Below are 23,194 nucleotides of genomic sequence, written 5' to 3'. Positions count from 1 at the left end.
CATATGCGATTGTTACAGTAATGTATGCAAAGGCTAGCCACACACAGCGGTATTCTGTAACATAGGTGTGCAACTCGGTTAGAGCGTAAATGCAAGGGGCATACACAGGCAGGACCTGGGCGGGTCCCACCATTACATATGTAAGTTATACGCTGAAGTGCCGCATTTAGGCACGTGCATTTATGCCCTCTATGCATGCCTAGACATTGGCTCATAAATGCTGGCATACTAGTACAGTATAGCTTCAATTATCCAACCTTCGCTAATCTGACCATCTGGCATATCTGACAGGATCCCCCCCCCCCAAAAAAAAAAAAAACAGTGACGTCATCTTTTTGCTTTTAAAAAGTGCTCAGGTTCTCTTTCTGGTTTCCAGGTTCACACGCTGTTGGTTAATAAACCTATGCATGTTCTGTATGCATAAAATATTTTTTCCGTGCATTTTTTAAGGGGTTACCATTGTTTTCCATATTATTCAACTTTTCACTTATCCGACAACGACTCAGTCCTAATTACATCAGACAATCAAGATTGAACTGTATTCTATAACTCAGGAGTTCTCAACCCAAAGCTTGGGATACCTAGAGGCATATTTTCAAAGCACTTAGCCTTCCAAAGTGCCATAGGTTTCTATGGCACTTTGGAAGGCTAAGTGCTTTGAAAATATGCCTCATAGGGTTACCATATTTGCTCCCCCCCAAAAAGAGGACCCATGCCCCATTCAAAAAGAGGACATGTCTGGGCAGTGGTGTGCTGGTAAATGTTTAACAACAGGCTCTCTCCCTGGTCCACCTCTGCGCCCCCCCCTCAAATCTGCAGAGCTGGCTATTGCCGGGGAGAGAGCCTGTGGGGGGGGGAGGGCCAATGCATTACTCTCCTCAGGAAAAAAAAAATTAAATGATCCCAGGTTCCAATCTAATTCATGTTTAATGTGGGATAAAATGCCATAAATAATTAAATAAATATAAACTTTTAACATTGAGCACCTGATTCTCAAAGTGGACATATTCCAAACACTATAATGAAAATAAAATTATTTTGTCTACCTTTGTTGTCTGGTGACTTTGTTTTTCTGATCATGCTGGCCCAGTATCTGATTCTACTGCTATCTGTCCTCTTAACTCTGTTTCCAGGGCTTCCTTTCCATTTATTTCTTTACTTTCCTCCTTCATTTCTTGCCCTACATCCGTAAGTAAAAGCTGGGTCCTCCGCAGACTTGACTGTCCAGTGGATCCAGCTTCTGCCTATTTTCTCCATCCATGTGCAGTTTTTTTCCTCTCTTCCTCTTCCCGCATCTCCTTCCTCTCTCTTCCCTCCCCTCCATCCATGTCCAGCATTTCTTCTCTCCCTTCCCTCTCCTCCATCCATGTCCAGCATTTTCCCCTTCCTCCCTCCATCCATGTCCAGCATTTCCTCTCTCCCCTCCCCTCCATCCTTCTCCGGCATTTCTTCTCTCTCCCTTCCCCTCCATCCATGTGCATCTCCATCCTGTCTTCCCTTCCCTCCATCCATGTCCAACAATTCTCCTCTCTCCCTGCCCTCCCCTCCATCCACCCATGTCCAGCAACCCTCCTCTCTCCCCTGCCCTCCCCTCCATCCACCCATGTCCAGCAACTCTCCTCTCCACTCCATTCACCTACGTCCAGCAACTCTCCTCTCCCCTCCCCTGCCCTCCCCTCCATCCACACATGTCCAGCAACTCTCCTCTCCCCTGCCCCCCTCCATCCATGCATACTCAGCAATTATCTTCTCTTCTCTCCCCTGCTCCCCTCCATCCATCCATCCATACCCAACAATTCTCTTCTCTCCCCTGCCTCCTCCATCCATCCATACCCAGCAATTCTCTCCCCTGCCCCCTCCATTAATCCATACCCAGCGATTCTCCTCTCTCCCCTGCCCTCCCCTCCCATCCATGTCCAGTGATTCTCCTTTGCCCCATCCTCCCCTCCCATTCATATCTACCCGCCCTCTTCTCCCCCCAACATCCCCCTTTTATTCCTGCCACAGTGCCACCCTGTGTGGTTTAAATCTCTTATTACCTCCATCGAAGCGGCCGCGTCATTGAAAGCCCTGCCTGTCTCTAGCCTTCCCTTTGTGAGTTTGTTCCCTCAAGAGTCCTGCCCTTGCGGAAAGAGGAAATTACGTCAGAAGGCGAGACTCTGAGGGAAGGAACTCACGAAGGGAAGGCTAGAGACGGGCAGGGCTTTCAATGACGTGGCCGCTTCGACTGAGGTAATAAAAAAGATTTAAACCCCCCTCCCAGGGCGGTGCGGGGCGGGTGCAGGCAAACATGGGCTGTGGGAGGTGAGGTAAGCGGGGTAAGCATGGCTTTTGGCGCCCTCCTGCCATGCTTACCTCGTTTACTGGAGCCGGATCGTAAGATCTTTCAAAATTTAACAACCCGGCTCGTGCGAGCCGATGAAAGCCGGCTCCAGCACACCACTGTGTCCGGGTAAAACCGGACATATGATAACCCTAGGGATACATATGTATATGAGCATGCATATAATTAAGGCAGCATATGCAAATCTCTCTCATGCACACTCATTGTGGATACCTGAAAACCTGACTGGCTAGGTGTGTCCCAAGAACGGAGTTGAGAACCCCTGCTGGGCACCCAGAAACCATTACAGAATTAGTGCTTATTATATTGTGTCTAGGAGTTTAACTTTTGGTGTTCTTTATAGAATGGCCCCCTGAATGGGTACATGCACAAATTTAAACCTTCTTCAGAGCTGCTGTAAATGTCTGTGTCAGCATCTGCATGCTACTGAGGCAGGTTCTGCCAGTTTATTTTATAAAGGCATAAAAGCACCCAGGTAGCCTTTAAAACAAGCTCCTTTTTTGGACTTCTCACACAGACAGCCTCTTATAATTTTCATCTCCAAAATGATAAAGGGAGTGGAACCCCTCCCATATGAGGAAAGGCTAAAGAGGTTTGGGCTCTTCAGCTTGGAAAAGAGAAAGCAGAATGGGGATATGATCAAGCTCTACAAAATCCTGAGTGAATGAGTAGAAGTAAATCAATTTTTCACTCTTTCAAAAAATACAAAGACCAGGGGCCACTCGATAAGTTACATGGATATAATTTTAAAACGAATGAGGAAACGTTTTTTTTCACTCAAAGTTATCAATAGAAATCAAACAAAATAAAACATGGAAAAGAAAATAAGATGATACCTTTTTTATTGGACATAACTTAATACATTTCTTGATTAGCTTTCGAAGGTTGCCCTTCTTCGTCCGATCTGACGAAGAAGGGCAACCTTCGAAAGCTAATCAAGAAATGTATTAAGTTATGTCCAATAAAAAAGGTATCATCTTATTTTCTTTTCCATGTTTTATTTTGTTTGATTTCTATTGATAACCTTAAGAGTGGACTAACACGGCTACCACACTCCTCTACTTTTCACTCAAATAAATACTTAAGCTTTGGAACTTATTGCCAGAGGATGTGGTAACAGCGGTTAACGTATCTGGGTTTAAAAAAATGTTGAACAAGTTCCTGGAGGAAAAGTCCATAGTCTGTTATTGAGGCAGACACTGCTTGCCCAGGAATAGGTAGCATGGAATTTGGGTTTCTGCCAAGTACTCGTGACCTGGATTGGCCACTATTGGAAACAGGATACTGGACTACAAGGACCATTGGTCTGACCTAGTATGGCTATTCTTATGTTATATTTTATTACCACCTTAGTAACAAATAATATTTTCCTTCTATATTGGCTCCAAATTAATTACTTGGCATTGTATAAGTGGGAAAATCAGTTCTACAGGAGTAAAATGAAGGAAGGGCGAAATTAGTATATCTTAGAAAGGGATGATTATACCAGCTCTTGTCCAAAATGGACAAGATCAGTTTTGTCTGCACTCTGAAGCAGATGAGAATGAATCATAACATCCTAAATCACTAAGATGTAGTGAATGAAGCCAAGCCCTAAAAAGTAGAGCATCTCAGTTCACCTCAGTCCCATCCTGACCATAGTCAGCTTTACCATGAGTCACACACAACAAAATCATAAAATACACAGAATAAAGAGATCATTGATTGGGAATCTAAAACTTCATTTCCTCCAAGACAACTTGACCCATAAACATCTCTCTCTCTGCAGCTCCTAATCAACACGAAAATCTGTGAGACAGGAGGAGAGTCAGACATATTTACACCCTGCAACTCTATATATTTCCAATTTTACAATCAACTTGGCAAAGTTCAAACCTGAAAGCAATCCTGCCTACTCAGCTCTGCACAAACCTTATGAAATACCTGCAGTCCTCCACCCCCACTTACAGTCAGGAAAATGTAGAGAGGCTCCAGGCTACACAAATTCTCAAACTGTTAGCAGCCATGTCAGGCAGGCAGGTAAGGGCTGGAAAAGTCAGCAGGAACTTGCCTTTGTGGTGCAACATAGAAGTTCCTCAAGGTGGAAGAGACAGGCTCAGACACTCCCTTCACAGGACTCCAAACTGATACCAAAACCCATTTTACAACCTACCTGTACTGCTCTGGACCAACTTAAATATTTTGCAAATAATGATGGCAGAGTTAGCAACCCAAACTTCAAAATATTACAACTTCACAACCCTCAAATTCTAACGATTACAAAGATTGACCAACATAAATCACACAAATATTTCTTTAACCTACAAAATTATTTCTACATAATCTAACAGAATTTATCCAGCTTCCAAGTCTGTCGAGAAGGGAAGGGGACTTATATACCACCTTTCTGTGGTTTTTCCAACCACACTCAAAGCTGTTTACATATTATATACAGGTACTTATTTGTACCTGGGACAATGGAGGTTTAAGTGACTTGCCCAGAGTCACAAGGAGCTGCAGTGGGAATCAAACCCAGTTTCCCAGGATCAGAGTCCGCTGCACTAACCACTAGGCTACTCCTCCACTTCTGAAAGGACTGTCTCTTACATGTTTACACATGATGTTGCGTATGTCTCAAAGTCCACATAAAATGAGTAACGCGACCAGCAAGGCTCTCCCAATAACAACAGGAAGACGGAATAGCAGTGAAATAACTTTATTCTTATAATGGGCATTATAAGAATAAGGTTATTTCACTGCTATTCCATCTTCCAGTTGTTATTGGGACAGCCTTGCTGGTCGCGCTACTCATTTTGTGTGGACTTTTATACGTAGTGGACCACAGACTTCCACCTCCTGCGGCCTTCCTTCTTCTCTGCATATTATTATTAGCATTTGTACAGCGCTACCAGATGCACGCAGCGCTGAACACCTGAATGTCTCAAAGTCAAAGCCATTTTCAAAGCACTTAGACTTACAAAGTTCTATAGGTTACTATGGGGCTCATTTTCAAAGAACTTAGAATTACAACGTTTCATAGTAATCTATGGAACTTTGTGAGTCTAAGGGCTTTGAAAATATGCCTCTGTACAAATAAGTAGTAGTAGAAAGCATCCAAGGCAGGTTACAGGCACAGGCCACTCCTATAGCATCATCCCTTCCAGATAAACACACAAAAACATGCACACATTCACCTAGACATGCACATATGTGATTAGGCATACACACATGCACACAAAACATATGTGCATCCATCTAGGAAAAACACACACATAGGCAGGCACATACATAAGGATACATACACCCACATGTATGCTCACAATGAGCATGTGTGCGCATGTTTTTCTATGCACGTTCATAGAAACATACAGGCACATATATAGACTTTTGGACACACACCTGCACATTCATATCCATACACACACATGGATCTGCACATGCATGTCTGCTCACCCGTAAACACATGTGCTCACACACAAGCATACAGAAACGTGCTTAAACACAGACACACACGTACACCCGCACACTCACAAGTAGACAACACACGTATGTTCGCAGGCTTACATACACACAGACATGTTCATAAGTACTCATGGCCACATACATCCCCCTCCCCCGCAAACTCATACTCATATCCACACATACGCATAGATTTGGAAACACAGCCGCACAGCCCCAGTCTCTCTGTCGCGCGCGCGCACCTCCTCCCCGGCCCGGGACCTCTCCAGAGTTGACTGGAACTTGCTTCGCTAAGAAGTTGGCGAGGAGACAAAGCAGGTCGGACCAGGCCACTTCCACAGGTCCCTGCACACACTCACCCAGGTCATCCATGCTGCTTGAGCCGGGCCGGTTCCCTCTTCCCGGAGCCGCACCCCAGACCCGTAACTTTTCCGCTGCTCTACCGCGAACGGGCTGCGCGCTCCCTAACAACAAAGAACGTGCGCGCACAAAAAACAGATCCCAAACACTTCCACTACGTGCGCGCACTTGTCAGCTTTTTTTCTCGAGAAAGGAGACGACACCTGCTGGTAGAAAACTGGAAATACAGAACAAGTAGAGCTAATCTGAGAATTTCACGTGAACCCAGAGGTCGTGGCGTACGTTCCACAGAAAGCAGGTGCCACACGAAAAAAAAGGACAGTGTATTTCTATGGAAGAAGCAGCTCCAGCTTATGCGGCATAGATACTAAATTACAGTGAAACGCAGCAATTTAGGAACTGCTCATTTCTCCCCATTCTTTATTCCCTTCTCTCTGAAATGCCCCACCACAAAATACCTATAACTGACCTCCTAACACTGACTATCCCCCAACAACTCACCCAGAACCTCTACTCTAACCACTCCAAAATTAGTCCTTATAACTGCCACACATATCAAACTTACCCTCAATGTCCATGCAACTACCCACCCCGCCCCTAAAGCTATAACCCATCTGCTCCATCTCACCCTAAATTATCCAGCCCTTGACAACTATATCCCTCCAACTGGCCCACCACTGCCCCAACTCCACAAAACTACCCACACACAATTGGCCCCAGCTCATCCTCCAAAAATTACCCCATCATCTCAAAACTGTCTCCTTTAACCATCCCAACTCTCTCCAAAGTGCCTCCCCAAAACACAACACATGGACAGCACACAAATAATACACAACAGAGATATATACACACATACAAACACATATGGATCACACATAGAACAGAAACAAACATATGCACGTATTGTAAATAATTCCCTATCCCTTATGGAATGAATTTTGTTTGTATTCTGATCTATATTTAATTTTATTTATTGTTAATTGTACTATAACAACTACCAACTGAATCATACAGTCTTATGTTGCTATGGGCAAGATTAGATTAAAGCATCATCAACTACCCACATACTTTGGGTTAATTTTTGTTTGTTTGTTTGTTTGTTTGGGGGGGGGGCGCTATGAGATGTGCTCAGGGTTCAGGAAGTTGGTTTTACTGTAAACCCCTAGTGGTGGAGTAGTGTATTACACCTACAGGACTGTCACAGTTCAATCCAGTTCCCCAAATAAACTCCACACAACTAAGGGATTTGGCAAGTTGAAAATATTTATTATAGAATAATAGGGATTTTTGTTTTATTTTTATTGCAATTTGTAGCAATATATAAACACTTAGAAGGATATACAGAAATATATATGTTTCAAACATTTTTATTGATGGCATAAATCATACATCATTCTTAGAACAATTACAACCAATCAAAACCAAAATCAGAAGACATGAAACAACAACAATGACATAACATTGGCCATCAAAAGACAATCCCCCCCCCCATTTAATGTCCCCCCTCTCCACCCCAAACAGGTATGCCACCCCCCTTACTCTCTCCTCCCCACTTCTGCCCCTTAACACATTATTCTTCTATTGCTACAATGCACAACTTTACAGAAATCAGTGGAGCCAGGTGTCTTGAAGAAGAAGACGAATAACCATTTCCAATAACCACCTGGAGCTCCTTCACTCCATTCAAGCACAAAATTCTCCCCCCCCCCCCCCCCCCCATCCCCGTCTTGTGTCATGTCATGTGGGACTAAGATTTTATGTGTAATCATTTTTATTGTCAACATATGCTGCATAGTACATCACAAGCACAAGATAAGACAGTACAGCGTATAACAGCCATGTTGATTTTCCATTAACCAAAAAACTTTACAACCCCCAAACCTAAACAAATAACTCCCCCCCTCTCCCCATGTTCCCCCCCCCCCTTGTGAGTCAGTCAGATGTTCAAGATATAGCTTCTCGCTCGTGAGGGCATGGTCAGCCACAAAGGTTCCCATATTTTACGGAACGCCTCCCCTTCCTCACTGTCCAGTGTCCGCACCCTGCATCTATCAAGCTTCATTTGCTGAATCATCAGGGCACGCCAGAATGGCATAGGTGGTCTCAACTCCGACCGCCAGGTTTTCAGAATTGTGGAAATCCCGAATAGCATCGCCCACTGTACATATCTCTTAAACCCGGGTGGCGGTCTCTCTGTAAATTTGTAGATGTAAAATAGAATCAGAGGGTCACACACTAATGAGCACCCCCACTGTGAGTGCAGAGAGTGAAGAATATCCCCCCAGAATTGCTGCACCGAAGGACAGAGCCAGAACATATGTCCCAGTGAGGCTGACCCACTCCCACACCTGGTACAGGTCCCATCACAAGCTTCAGTTATACGAGCTACTCTCCTTGGTGCCAGGTATGTCCTCAAAAGGAATCTATATAACTTTTCACACTGTGGGACTGACAGGTGTTGTAAGTGAATTTTCCTAATGAAGTTCTTGCAATTCTCCAGAGTAAGCGTACACCCCAAGTCCACTGACCAGCTTGCAGCCAGCCGCGTATAATCTATTTCTTGGGTGGAGTCCTTTAGCTGTTGAAGATGAAACTGCAGGGGGACAGATTCTTGTGCCCCAAGCGAATAATTTTCTGTAAGAATATCTACTACATCTTCTGTGAGGTCAGACCACGTGAGAGAGGACACGTAGTGCTTTAATTGTGTATGCGCAAAATAGTGTGTGCCAGGAATGCCAAACTCCTCTGTGAGAGCAGCCAGTGTTTTGAGTTGCCCCTCTTCATTAACTACTTGAGACAAGTAAACAACCCCTCTGTTCCTCCACCGGCCAAAGACACTAGCACCCAGCCCCGGAGGAAACTCTGGATTGTTACATATAGAAAGCAACGGTGTGACTTTGGCATTGAAATTATGTCTCCTACACACCCACCTCCAAGTAGCTCTGAGTGAATACAGTAAGGGATGGCGGTGATGTGCTAAGGGCGGTAAGCGAGAACCCGTGTGCAGGAGATAACTAAAATGTGTCCCAGGAAAGATTGTCGTCTCAGCCACCGTGTTGGAAAACTCAGCCGTTCCCCGAAACCAATCGTTGACATGCCTCATAGCGCATGCGATCGAAAGGTACCTTAAACTCAAAAGCCCCATCCCACCCTGTTCTTTGGGGGTGAAGACTACTGATAAGGGCAATCTAGGACGTTTCCCCTGCCAGAGAAAATTTTGCAACAGCCTGTTTAAAACCCGTTCTTCTTTCCCTTTCAAAAACAGTGGGAGCTGTTGGAAAAGGTAAAGCCACCTCGGGGCCATCAGCATGTTAAAGAGTGCAATCCGCCCCCACAAGGAGAGCGGGAGAGCCTGCCACAATGCCAATTTTAGTTTCATACTTTCCATCATTGGGCCAATATTGAGTTTGTATAGGGTCGACAGATCCCGAGGGATTATTATCCCCAAATATTTTAGTTTTGTATCTGCCCAGCGTAGCGGGAAGCTCCCCTGCCATGTGTGTTGTAGCCCTACATCTAAGGCGAGTGCGCATGACTTCTGGAGGTTCAGTGAAAACCCCGAAAGAGCCCCATATCGCCTCACGACTTCCAAGGCATGTCGCAAAGACGCCTGAGGCTCCCGCAAGACCAGCAGAATGTCATCCGCATAAGCCAAGGTTTTCACCTCTTCACCAGCAATGTTCACCCCCCTAATTTCATCGGCACCATTCAGCGCCCTTATCAGGGCCTCCAAGGAAAGATCGAACAAGAAGGGTGACAGGGGGCACCCCTGCCTTGTTCCCCTGCAAACCGGGAACCAATCAGATCTCTCCCCGTTTGCTACCACTTGTGCGCCTAGTCCTTCATATAAGGCTCTTATAGAGCGAACAAATCCTTTTGGGAACCCCATCCACTCCAATACCCTGAACAGATAACTCCAGTCCACATGATCAAAAGCCTTCGCTGCGTCTAGACTTACTAGCATACCAGGTTCTTTTTGACCATTGCAAAGGGCCATGGCTAAGAGAATTCTCCGCACGTGTCGGACAGAATGACGTTTGGGAATGAACCCCACCTGTGCTGGGCTTATGAGATCTGAGATATTCGCTGCTAATCTATTAGCCAGTATCTTTGCTAGTAGTTTGACGTCTACATTGATTAGAGAAATGGGGCGATAGGAGTCAGGATCCACCGCCGGCTTGCCCTGTTTAAGTAAGATTGTAATCAGTGCCGTGTTTTCATGCTGTGGGAGCTTCCCATCGTCTATCACCGCCTGATAGTACTCCATTAAAGGTGCGACTATGGACAACTGTAATGTTTTGTAAAATTCCCCCGAGAATCCATCTATCCCCGGGGCCGACCCCAGCTTAAGGCTACGAATAGCATTTTGAAGTTCTTTTGGCTGCAGGGGCAATTCCAAGGCAGCTCGGGTCCCCTCATCTAACCTGGGCAACCCTGATCTGGACAGAAACCTATCCACCTCCGCCATAGGGGCCGGGCCCGCAGCTGTATACAAGTTTCTAAAATATTCTTGCAACAGCCTCAGTATCTCATTAGTTTTATTATGGATGTTCCCCTGCGGGTCCTTCAGTGTAGTGATAGTGCGATTTCCAGTCGGGGGGCTAACCATCTTGGCCAACAGACCTCCCTGCCTATTCCCATACTTATGCAATCTGAATTTGTGATAGGTAATATTCTTTTGTGTTTGTTCTTGTATTAAGGAATTTATGGTAACTTGCAGTGCTTCATAATTGTCCCTGTGTGTCTGTGAGGGGGAGGTAATGAATCTGCGCTTAGCGTCGCTCAGTTGCGCTGTCAGATTAATGATACTAGCGGCCACTTTTTTCTTTCTGGCCGCCATGTAAGAGATCACTTCTCCCCTCATCACTACCTTTGCCGTGCACCAAAACAAGACTGGGTCCCCCCTGTGTTGCTGATTGTGGAGAGAGAACTCCTCCCATTTTTTTTTAAGGAAACTGGTGAAATCCACGTCCTTCGCCAGGTAGCCCGGAAACCTCCAGTGCTTCGTTGTGCGAGTCCCCCCCCCAAATTCTATGGTAATCTTCATCGGGGAGTGGTCGGAGATTATAATTTGTTCTAAGGAGGCCTCCGTTGTACCTGGGAACAAAGATGCTGACACAAAAATGTAATCTAAGCGTGCCCAAGTCCCGTGTGCGCGGGATCTGTGTGTGAAGTCTCTGCCCTCTGGGTGTAGAGCTCTCCATGTGTCTATTAACCCAAGAGATGTCACGAAAGAGAATAGTAAGTCCTTCCCCCCACTATTATCTGCCCTCATGTTCCTCCTCCCCGTGCAATCCACCTCATTGTCCATGATTGCATTCATATCCCCTGCAAGAATTATCTCCTGGTCTTTAAACGGGAGGAGAGCCCGCATCAACTCAGGAAAAAAATCAGGTGTTTGGGGGGTGGGAGCATATACTGACAACAAGTACAGTTCTTTGCCCTGAATATTCAACCTGACCATCAGATACTGCCCCTCCTCGTCTTTAAACACAATTTCTGATGAGTACACTAAATGCTTGCGATATAAAATTGCCACCCCCCCTCTTCTCTGACCCGAGGATACATAGTCTACCTGGCCCACCCACATTTTCTTGAGCTTTTCGTGTTCTTCAGCGGACAATCTGGTCTCTTGAAGACAAGCTATGTCAGCATTAAGCCGCTTTAAGTGTGTAAGGACCTTCTTACGTTTTATGGGGGAGGAAATCCCCCCCACGTTCCAGGTTATAAATTTATAGGAAGCAATCCCCTATGAGTATGTAATCTTGCCACTGACATCCTGTGGACCGACTCTACGGGTATGGGAGCCCAGCCCCTCCCCCACACCCAGATGCCATCTTTGGCCCTGGTCACAGTAAACAGAACCTGCTGTGTTCCCTGCCCTCTGAGAATGTTGTGGTATGACTCACAAGGTTCCTCTATCCCCTTTCTAAACCCAGCCCCCTCTGCCCCTCCCACCCCCCCTCCCTGCCCCAAACATCCCATTGCCCTTGGCGATGATTTTGCATGCATCGCTGGGATTCACTTTAATGCAAAGGGTCCCCTCCCCCATTAAAGTACCTACACATCTCTTACTTCTACTTATACATTATACCTCAAAAACCAAGACAGCATAGAAATGTGTGAACAAATAAATTCCCCTCTCGTTCACTGTCCCAAAACAGTCCAGTTTTATCACTCTTGTACAGTTACCGCCTCGTTGTCCTCCCTTGCGTCTGGGCTCACTCAAGTCTCGCTGTTAAGGTCCGACTGTTGTTTATTAATGTATTCCATCGCAGCCTTGTCTGAGACAAAGTTGTTCCACTTGCCATCAAGATAAATCTTTAAGGTTGCGGGAAAGGCTAGTGTGAAGCGGATCTTTTTCTCCACTAGCTTCGAGCATACCGGGTGGAAGCGTCGTCTTTTTTCCTGGACGCCCGCTGGGTAATCCGGAAAGATCAATATCGGTACTCCGTTATATCTTAAGGAGTCTCTTTTAGCTTTGTATCCTTGCATTATTTCTTCCTTGTGTATGTAATTGTGAATTTTCACAATTACAACTCTTGGTTTCAAAGTCTCTTTTTGGAATCTGCCCAAGCGGTGCGCCCGTTCAATACAAAAGGCCCCGCGAATATCTGAGAGCGCGAACTCCTGTTGCAGCCATGTTTCAAGGAGAGCCCCCAGGTTCTTTTCTGGGGTCGATTCTGGAATCCCCACTATTCTTATATTTGAGCGGCGGGCCCTACTCTCCAAGTCTTCAAGCTTTTCGCCTTGCGCTCTTACTTTCTCTTCCAGAACTTTGAGCGCCGGCGTGCTTTTGTTCCATGTGTCTTCCGCCTCCGACACGCGGTTCTCTAGTTCTGTTGTCCGCCTCACCGTCTCCGTGATTCGCGCCTCCATCTGGCCCAGCTGCCCCGCAAGGGACTCAAATCGGGGCTCCAGGGCCGCCTCAACCGCTTTTGTGATTTGGGCAAGCTGTTTCGCTGAAAACTCTGGTTGCGCCTCGTTCGTAGGGTCCGCCATCTTGGATTCAGCCGAGGCCGATGGCGACTTTCCTTTCTCGCCTTTAACACTTATTTTTGCGGATCCGGGCGGCATCGGCACCAAATAGGCTTCCATACACTTCTCACGCACCCGATCGCCGTATCAATATAGCCCCAGAGGAGATTTCAAACAGTCTGCACTGCGATTATGGAGAGGGGACCCCGGAGCACAGCCTAAACGCTGCTGTTGCTCTCAGTGCATCACGTGATCCACGGTCGGGACTAAGATTTTAAAATTCTACTCCGCGCCACTGCTGTCAACGAGTCCCAAAACGGGGCCCACATACGGCAAAAGGCATCTCCTCTGGGTGAGGCTAAATCACCAATTTCTCTGCGCTCCAAGGAACAAAGAAAAATCATCCGGGACCGCCACTGGGACATCCCCGGAGATTCCGCCACTATGCATAAATGAAGAATGGATTTCTTCCCCATCATGACGGCTTTTTTAAGGAAGGACTTCAACCCCCTCGGTGGTAACTGTACAAACTGGAATTTATTAAATAACAACATTGGTCTGCAGAGCCAGGTGACCCCCCACAGTTGAGACACCTGGCAACATATTTGTTTCCAGAGTTCCAATACACCCGGACAGCTCCAGAACATATGTCCCAGGTCAGCAGGTGAGCAAACACATTTCAAGCAACTGTCATCTTCCCTCATTGAGGCTCTCCACGCCCTGTGTGGCAAAATGAACATTCGGGTAAAGAATTTATATGATGCCTCCTGCAACACCACATTCACCGAGATTTTAGGAATCTCCAAAATGCACGCCTTTATTTGCTCTGCTTGGACACCCACCTTTAACTCCCCATTCCACTGAACCGCCAGCCGGGTGTAGTCAAATTCCCCCAGTTGTTCTCTAAGACAAGCATGAAAATATTTTAGGGGGACTGACAACTGAGCATCCAAGGCCAATATAGCTAACAGCCTATCCCACACTGTCGGGCTCATAGAAGAGGGAGGGAGTGACTTCAAATAATGACGTAACTGAAAAGCTGCAAAGAAGTCCCTCTTCAATGCTCCAAACTCCAATGTTAATTCCTCAAAAGTCCTAAGTGTCCCTTCTTCTGTATAAAATTGATGGAGATACTTTATACCATGACAAATCCAGTTCGCAAAAGTGGCCGAATAAGTACCAGGAGCAAAATGCGGATTTCCCCCCAACGGCAATAAAGGTGAGCAAACAGCCGATAGTCCATAAAATCTACAAATCCACCTCCAGGTCTTTCTTAAAGGCAACAACATCGGTCCTGCAATCCGCAGCATTTTCAGCTCCCTCAGTGGTGCATGTAGCCATGAGCTAAAGTGATGTGGATATAACAAACCAGTTTCTATCTCTGTACACAAAAAATTATTAGTTCCTCAGAACCAGTCCGAGAGATGTCGCAAATTACTTGCCAGTGACAAAAATCTCACATTCAATAAACCCAAACCGCCTTGCGCTCTCGGCAAATATAATTTCCCAGATGCCATTCTAGGCCTCTTGTCTTGCCAGATGTTTCGAATGTGCACCATCTGCGTCACTAAACACTCATCTTTCCGAGTTATTAATATCGGCAGCATCTGCAAAGCATAAGTCCACTGAGGCACCAAAATCATGTTATAAAGGGCTATCCTGCCCTTAATGGACAGAGGTAGGGACTTCCAGACCTGCAATCTTTGTCGGGTACGCTCTCTCAAGGGGTCTATGTTCAAGCCATACAGACGTTCCAAGTTCGCAGGTATCCACACACCCAAATATTTCAGTGGTCCTGCCGCCCATGTTAGAAGAAACGCCCCTTCCCAGGTCTCTCTAATCCGGGCCTGAATCAGCAAGGCCACTGATTTTTGCATATTTAAAGAGAAACCTGAGTAATAGCCAAATTATTCCACTGCACTAAGGAGATGTGGCAACGATCCTTGTGGTTTGGTCAATGTCACAAGAACGTCATCTGCGAACGCCAATGTTTTGACCTCTGTTGCCGCAAATGTACCACCGAGATATCTGGATCTTTCTGAATTGTCCGTAACAAGGGTTCTAGGTACAAGAGAAATAAGAATGGGGAAAGAGGGCACCCCTGGCACGTTCCACATGCTACCGGAAAAGAACTAGAACGCAATCCATTTACTATCAGGGACGCCTGAGGCCGTGCATATAAGGTTTCTATTGCATGCAAGAACCAACCTCCCAGGCCCACATATTCCAATACAGAAAACAGATAGTCCCATCTAACTTTGTCAAATGCCTTTTCTGCATCCAAGCTAACCAACAGTAAAGGATCTTTGACCATGTGACTTTAAACAATAGCTAAACAGATCTTCCTGACATTGATACATGAGTGACGGCCTCTTACAAATCCCACCTGTCCCTCCGCTATCAAATCCGACATCAAAGGGGCCAAACGTTCTGCCAAGACTTTGGCCAAAATGTTCAAGTCTACATTTATGAGCGAAATCGGTCTATTAGAACCTGGATGGTCCAACGGCCTGCCCTCCTTGGGAATTAAAGTAATCAAGGCTTAATTCGAGTGTCTAGGAAACGTTTTCTGAGAGACTGACAGGCATATTTTCAAAGCACTTTGGGAGGCTAAGTTCCATAGGTTTCTATGGAACTTTGGGAGGCTAAGTGCTTTCAAAATATGCCTATGAGTCTTCCAAGTAGGCCAACAGTGGCCCACAAATTTTTGGGAACACAAGCTGATAGTATTCTGCCCCAAACCCGTCCGGACCTGGGGCCGACTCTCGTTTTAATGATTTCACTACTCTTTGCAATTCACTGGCCCATAGGGGAGCATTCAGCCTCTCCAGGGAGTCATGGCATTCCCGAGTCAGCTAAGTACTCCTCCATCGAAGGCCCTACACAGGATTCCGGACGCGCATATAGTGCCACATGGAGGCATATTTTCAAAGCACTTTGGGAGGCTAAGTTCCAAAGGTTTCTATGGAACTTTGGGAGGCTAAGTGCTTTGAAAATATGCCTCATAGTATTCTTGTAAAAGCTTAACCACCCCTGAAACACTATTGTTCTGTGCCCCCTCAGGGTCCTGCAAACATACAGAAATATTTATAAGGAAATTGGTCCGAAGCCAACTTATTTAGGAAATAATTAACTTAAATACAGTCCACAACACTATGAGGAGGAATACAAGTGTAATTTAAAAATAAATATAGATACCTATATCAAAAGCATTACATTGATATCATATTATGCAAAAGCAAAAGCGAAGTAGCAAACTCCAAAAATTACTCAATTAATGCAAATCAATAGGAACTGCCGTACCTGTAGAACTAGACAGAGGTCTCCTGTCACTGAGAAAGGCCAAGAGCTGTAAGGGTAAAAAACAAACAAACCAACAACATCATATTGCACTGATTTCCATTTAATAAGGCATTTACAGGGATATTTTAAGAACAAAAAAATAGCTCCTACTTGGAGGACAGCTGGTTTAAGAAGAAGAAAATTCTTCCTTCTCCTTTGAGTCTCTTTAGACAACTCAGGAAAAATCCTGACTTGACAATCCATGAAGGGAGCATCTCTTTTTTTAAGAAAAGTTTTAATAGCAATTTGTGATCATATGGTAGAGCCAGAGATTCTATCAAAGTAGCCAAGGAAACAGCCTCAGAGTCCGAAGTCTCCAATAACTCTAATATATTTAATATGTCAGGATCAATGGGTAAGACCACAACCTGGGCAGCTTAAGGCAAATAATAAATACGAGACAATGGAGGCATTGCTTCTTGCAAAACCTGGATAACTTTTTTTCAAATAACATTAAAACATCTCTAGCAAACACCAGAGGAAGTTAAGGAAAACTGATCAATCTTAAATTAGAAAATCTGACAGTATTTTTCAAAAATTATATTTTCCTTTTTAGAATAGAGTTCTCCTTTACCAAAGACGTAGTCAATACTTGACAGTTCTTAATCTGCTCTGTGTTATCTGCCCCTTCTGCACAGTTTGACTCAAATCTATGCAAAGTTGCTCAATATTAGTTGAATCCAATTGTATAGTGGCATTCATAACAGCAAACTGCCTGTACAGGGCCTTAGAAACTGCAATCCAAATGGACTTGAGAGTGAAGGCTGGGGGTCTCTGAATCGGGACCACTGACTCAACACTCCCCATACTAACACAAGTCCTATTGGTCTCCAACACAAATCCAGCACCTCTCATCACTTAATCTGGGACATGTTGACCCGGAGGTGTACTTTTCATCTCACCAATGGCGCCAGAAGGCTTCTCTCTATCAACTGACTCATCCAACAATACATGTAGGGAATCTGATGAAAAGTCTTTGGAGCTCAATGAAGCAGGTTGCTATGGGGGAGTTTGCATATCAGGGGTGAGTGAGATGTCTGAGCCAAAGCCTGACGTTGCTCCACTTGGTAGTGGCATTTGAGCAGCCAGCAAACCTCACCCCCCTAAATCTGGAAAGACCGGACCCCCGTGGCTCACAAAAACATCCATAGTTTCCTGAAATAGCAGATGTAGGCATCAGTGAAGATTCTGAGGGAAAACCCCTACCCTTCTTCTTCACCATAACTGTTAGACCCAAAGGGAGCACGGTTACTCTGCTGTCACCATCTTGGTGGAACCTCCTCTCCTCCAGGAGTTTGTTCAGAATAATAGGTTATATATATATATATATATATATATATATATATATATATATAATCATAGGACATTCATAGGACATGCCCTACCCTGAGGAGGTCACCAGAGGGTGCTCGTCTAGTGAAAACCCTATAAGGTGCCAGGAGCTGGTCACTAGAGGAAGCTCTAAGGGGGACACCAGTGAAAGGCTAGAAAGGGTCACTAGAGAGAGCTCCAGCCAAGGCTTGGAACATGGGGAGGACCCATAGCAGAGGATTCCCCTTTTAGCAAAACTGCCCTGGAGAAGGTACTGGGCCTTTTGGGGCCAGGAGGAAGGGCCCAGAAGAGGTGTGGTGGGCTATTAGTAGCTCTATATAAAGAGCACCACCAGGAGAAGATGGGAGACAGGAGGACATAGCGTAGCCTAAACAATGGAGTCTTGACAGTGATGCAGGAGGCTAGTTGGATGTGCTGGGAATCCTGGGGCAAGGACCCCAAGGAAGCTGAACTGCTAACTAGATAAAAGGATCGCCACACAAGGCCTTGAGAGACTTGAAGAAAGAAGCCACATACCCAAATTAGTAAAGACATTCAAAGCAAAGGTACTTACCTTAGAGTTATGCTTTTGGACTATTACAATGATGTTAGACAGTTCCCATTATGGGTCAATGCTGAGTCCTTCAGTTTAAGGACTGGACTAACAGCCGTGGGGTGGAGGACAGGACTGTAAAGTTAAAGTGAGAGTTAAAAGTCCTGTCCAGGGGAGGTGGCTGTTCTAAACAGAGACCCAGATTCCAAATTAAGTGGGCTCTGTTGACAAGCGATTTGAGGAACTGTTGCTTAAAGAAGAATTCCCTGCTTAAGTGAGTAAGGAATTTGAATGGAATTGTAATTTGCCTAAGAGGTGGTTAATTTGCATATTCTGCTGAACCTTGATAGGAAAACGTTTGTTCTCCAGAAAAGATACCCCGGGAACCCCAAAAGGAGGGGGTCAAGAACAGGAGGGCGGATGACTGAAGAGCAGTCACCCTAAGTTTAAAGAATAGCCCAAATGTTGAGATGAAGACTACAGCAGACTATAAAAAATTATAGCTGAGACTTTTATTTTAAGAGAATAAGTTCTTATGATGGTCAGTCGTGTGATACATGATAGGAGTGGAACTACAAGAAAGCCTCAACATATGAGGGTAGCTTAGGGGAAAATGTACTGATATGTAAAGTGGTCACAATCTGCATCAACAAGAAAAGACCTTGTAGTAAAGCCTCAATGGGATTAAAAACATGTCCTACGCTGAATGGGCCGCTAGGGCTAATGAATTTAAGAATCAGACTAACAGCTGGGGATGGAGAACAAGACTGTAAAGTTGTGGTAAAAGTTTAAAGTCCTGTCCAGAGGTAGAGGCTGTCTTACTGAGACTCCAATTATTCCTAAGGAATGCTCAGTTGCAGAGTATTTGACACCAGTGTGAAGAAGTCTTTTCCCCACAAAGTGGCTATATCAGTGGAGCCAGTGAACCATCTAATTTGCATATTACTTCAGCCTGATAAACAGTGTCTTAAAGTGAATGAAAGAAGCCTGATGACCAAGGGGTGATACCAGAATTGTTATATAATCCTTGAATAACCTTCCCAGAAAAGTTGTGAGTGAAGAACCAGAGGTGGAAAAAAGTCACCCTAAGGTGGAAGGAAGGCCCTAACATTTACTCTGGTCACATTAGGTGTTGGCAAGTGGGCGGTTTTTCTGCCCAATTGGGTGGTTTTCTGTGACCTGCCACAGGAAATTTTTGCCCGTGGTGGGTTGTGGTTTTTTGGGCTTGTTTTGGGGTGACAGTATTGGTAATCTGGTTGAGATCCCCTCTAGTAGTATAGGAAACGTATGCACACAGTATTCATTTGGGAAACACATGGTATCACCACAGATAGTATACATGTCAAACATCATAGATGTGCATTTAGGGTGTGTAAGATACTGATTTTTTTTTGTAGTTTCTCCTTGATTTTATTTTATTAAAGGTGTATGGTGTGCGCCACGTTGTTTGTTCCTTAGGTAAGTAAGATAGGTTATGAATGGTGGTTTAATGTGATTTTTTTTTGCATTTTCCTGTTAACTTCTCCATTTAAATTTTTTTTAAGGTGTTTCGTGTGTGCCACGTTTTTTCCCTTTCTGCTTTCAACTTTTCATTGGTAAGTACCGTTTAAAGCATAGAGATTAACTTATGGCAGGGTGGTGGCAGAGTGATAAATGTGCATTTTGAAGATGTTAACATCTCCTCCATTTTATTTTTTCTAGAAGCAATGGAGTATAATGTGCCATGGCCTGAGGAGCATGAGAAAACAGTGGTTGGAAGTGAGGGCCCTGATGGCAATGGTAAGCGGAAGCATGCGCCAAAATTCATGGAGGACGAGCTACAAGTTTTGGTTCATCGTGTATGCGATGAATTTGGTCGGCTGTTTAAAAAGTCCAGGTTCTCGCTTGGACAAAAGAACAAACTATGGAGGAAGATTGCGGATGATGTGACCGCTGTCGGTGTGCAGATGCGCACTGTGGAGCAGTGTAAGCATCGTTGGCAAGACTTCAGGGTATCATCAAAGCCAAGGCACGGAAGAAGTAGAAACATGGAAAGGGTACAGTGGGTTGCCCTCCATGTGCCTTGGAGCTGACTGCCCTGGAGGAGGCTGTGTTGCACAACCTCGGTCGTGAGCAGGTGGTCAGACTGTGTGGTGGAGTAGACATGTGGAAGGATGCCATTGGTGGCATGGAAGGTGAGTTTGTTTAACGCATTTCTGACAATGGGGTGGGTGGCGGTTTTGGGTCAACTGCGTTTTGTGTTTACGTTTCTAGGTGAACATCTGGAAGATGGCATATTGCCAGGTGCGACCACATGTCCCACAACTGAGGCCAGAGAAGGTGGTGAGTAATGTGATGTGCTGGAAGGGACATAAGTACATAAGTGGCCAATCAAGGTCACAAGTAGCCAGCAAGATCCCAAAAATGTCCAAAACATTTTTTACTGCTTATCCCATAAAAATAGTGCATTTTCCGCAAGTCCATTTAATAACGGTCTATGGACTGTTCCTTTAGGAAGCCATCCAAACCTTTTTTAAACTCTGCTAAGCTAACCGCCTTTAACACATTCTCTGGCAACAAATTCCAGAGTTTAATTACACGTTGCACCTTTTCTAATCCCATTATCTTTTTGGAGATGCTGCGACCTGAATTGAACCCAGTATTCGATGTCCGGTCGCACCATGGGCTCAGCAACCGTTTGTTAACCCGCCAGTCTTTTTTTTTGTTGGGAAGGTGTCCATCCAGTTGCGGGCACTTCGACATGGTCAGCAGAGCCTGCAACACCGTGTGCCACACAAGATGAGGAAGAAGAAGCATATGAGTACAGAGGTGTCATTGTGTGTTGCACAAAGTTACAATAGGACATTGGCGTTGTTTGTGTTCATGTGTTTACTTGCCTTTCTGTTTGTTAGGTGTATGGTTGATGACGCCTACACAGGGAGGAGAGGATGGGAAGGCTGAGGAAACTGTGACCCTTGACCTTGTAGATGTCACAACCCCCCCTCGATGTTAATGTGACACCCCTATCTTCTGCTATGCTGTTGCCCAATGACCGTCCTCAGACACCCCCAATGGAGGAATGGGAGGATCGTCGCCAGTTGTGGGAGATGCAGGCCAAGTGGAATGAGGGGATCCACACACCTGCTAAAGAAGTGGCAGAGCGTGTCCAGCATTCCACAGATGCCATATGTGCGCAGGTGGAGAATGTCATGTAGAATGTGATGGGCAACGCAGTGATGCGTGTGTTGGAAAAGACCAACGTCCATTTGAGTGACCTGTGCAACATAATGAGAACGAATTCACAGCAGCAACAGCAGATGTGTCTGGATCTCCGGCAGGAGATCAGGGGGATGCGGCGTGAGATATTGCGGGATGACCCTGCAATCAGTTCCCGCACTGCAAATGGTATAGTCTCCTTATGTATTCCCTATATATATCTCTTTCCCAGTCACATATTCTCTATCCCCTTTGTTATTATGTGTTCGTCTAATGCGTGTGTTATTTTTTTCCCCTACATTATTACAGCCTGGACGACAAGCCAGCCCACCTCTGTCCCTTCCTGGACTACCAGCGCTGCTCTTCCAAGTAAGTATAGTATCTCAGGTGCTTGTTGTGTTCAGACTTGTTTTTTTCAATCCTCGCAGGCAGGGACTTCCTCCAGATGTACTGAAACCTACCTTGTATTTATTTCCAACAGCCTGGGCGACAAGTCGACCTCCCACTGTCTCTTCCTTGTCTCCCAGTCATGGTGTTCCTTCCTGGACTCCTGCTCTTCAAAGTACGTTGTAATCTCTGGTGCTTATTCTGTTTATACGTGTTTTTCAGTTTGTCAGTGGCACACTGTGTGTTCTCCTCACTATCCCTCCACATACTGAAACCTACCTTGTATTTTTTTCCTACAGGCTGGATGACAAGCCTTCCACACCCTGTCCCTTCCTGGACTCCCAGCCCTGCTCTTCCAAGTAAGTAGTAATCTCAGATGCTTGTTGGTTTTACACCTGTTTTTCATATTCTCAGGGGCTCAGTTTGCGTGCTCCTCACTATCCCTCCACATGTTGAGACCTCAAATGGGTTTTTTTTCTTACAGACTGTACAAGACAAACCCACCCCCCCTTTCCCATCCTGGTCTCCCGCGCCTGCTTTTCCGAGTAAGTAAGTGCACCTGTCTTGATAGTTTATATTCTTTAACGCACAGTTCTGTCAATTTCAAACTTTCCTTTTTTTTGTCATCACAGGCAGGACCACCACAGAACACCCTCCTGTACCTCCCCTGTGTGGCAGCCTCTCTCTCAATAGTAAGTATCATTGACAGATATACTAAAACAATGTTCATGAATGTATGTATTGTTTTGTACATTTGTTCACACCTATTTTCCCTCCTGTTGTACGGGTTTGCTTTCACCTTGTCTCAGTACTAAACTAGTACATGCTCACTATTACAATTTTTTTCCTGTTGTTTCCTCACAGCCCCACTTACCAACTGTGCTATGTCACTGTTCCCACCCCCCTAACAACATTCAGTGATACATGCGCATTCACAACAAATTTTTGTTTCTGTTTTAAAGGTGCAGTGAAGCAGCAAGATCCTGTGTGACGGTGCAAGTGAAACACCTTGAAAAGCAAAGTTTGTCTGTTAATTTATGCATTTATGCATATTGTACTCCTCTGGATGGTTTAATCGCAAGTTTTTATTTGTGTAATACAAATAAATGAACATTTCATGTACTCATACAGACTGTATTGTCTTGTGTGATGAATTACATATCAGCTGTGGTTTAAATAAAGCTATGCATATATGCCTTCTATTTTCTACCTTGGTAACTCATATAAGTGGTAGGCAGGGCCGGTCCAACCCAGTAAGCGAGGTAAGCATGGCAGGAGGGCGCCAC

General features: G+C 45.1%; 1 protein-coding gene and 1 long non-coding RNA gene across 2 annotated transcripts in view; one reads left to right on the top strand and one right to left on the bottom strand.

The window, feature by feature from the left end:
• Positions 1-6,234, bottom strand: part of PXN (paxillin) — a 127,594-nt gene extending 121,360 nt beyond the window's left edge. The window contains exon 1 of the mRNA XM_030218816.1: positions 6,142-6,234. Coding sequence (XP_030074676.1) covers positions 6,142-6,154 — 13 coding nt within the window. The 5' untranslated portion in view covers positions 6,155-6,234. The remainder of the gene's footprint in view (positions 1-6,141) is intronic.
• Positions 6,235-22,222: 15,988 nt separating this feature from the next.
• LOC115479587 lies at positions 22,223-22,943 on the top strand. Its single transcript, XR_003943721.1, has 4 exons — positions 22,223-22,267; positions 22,393-22,453; positions 22,541-22,600; positions 22,871-22,943. It is a non-coding gene; the product is annotated as an uncharacterized LOC115479587 (long non-coding RNA).
• Positions 22,944-23,194: the final 251 nt, after the last annotated feature.

The sequence above is a fragment of the Microcaecilia unicolor genome, chromosome 11 (genome assembly GCF_901765095.1).
Source record: "Microcaecilia unicolor chromosome 11, aMicUni1.1, whole genome shotgun sequence".
In the NCBI taxonomy this organism is placed as follows: Eukaryota; Metazoa; Chordata; class Amphibia; order Gymnophiona; family Siphonopidae; genus Microcaecilia; species Microcaecilia unicolor.
Note: the sequence above shows the minus strand (reverse complement) of the source record. Positions and strands in the feature narration are given on the sequence as shown.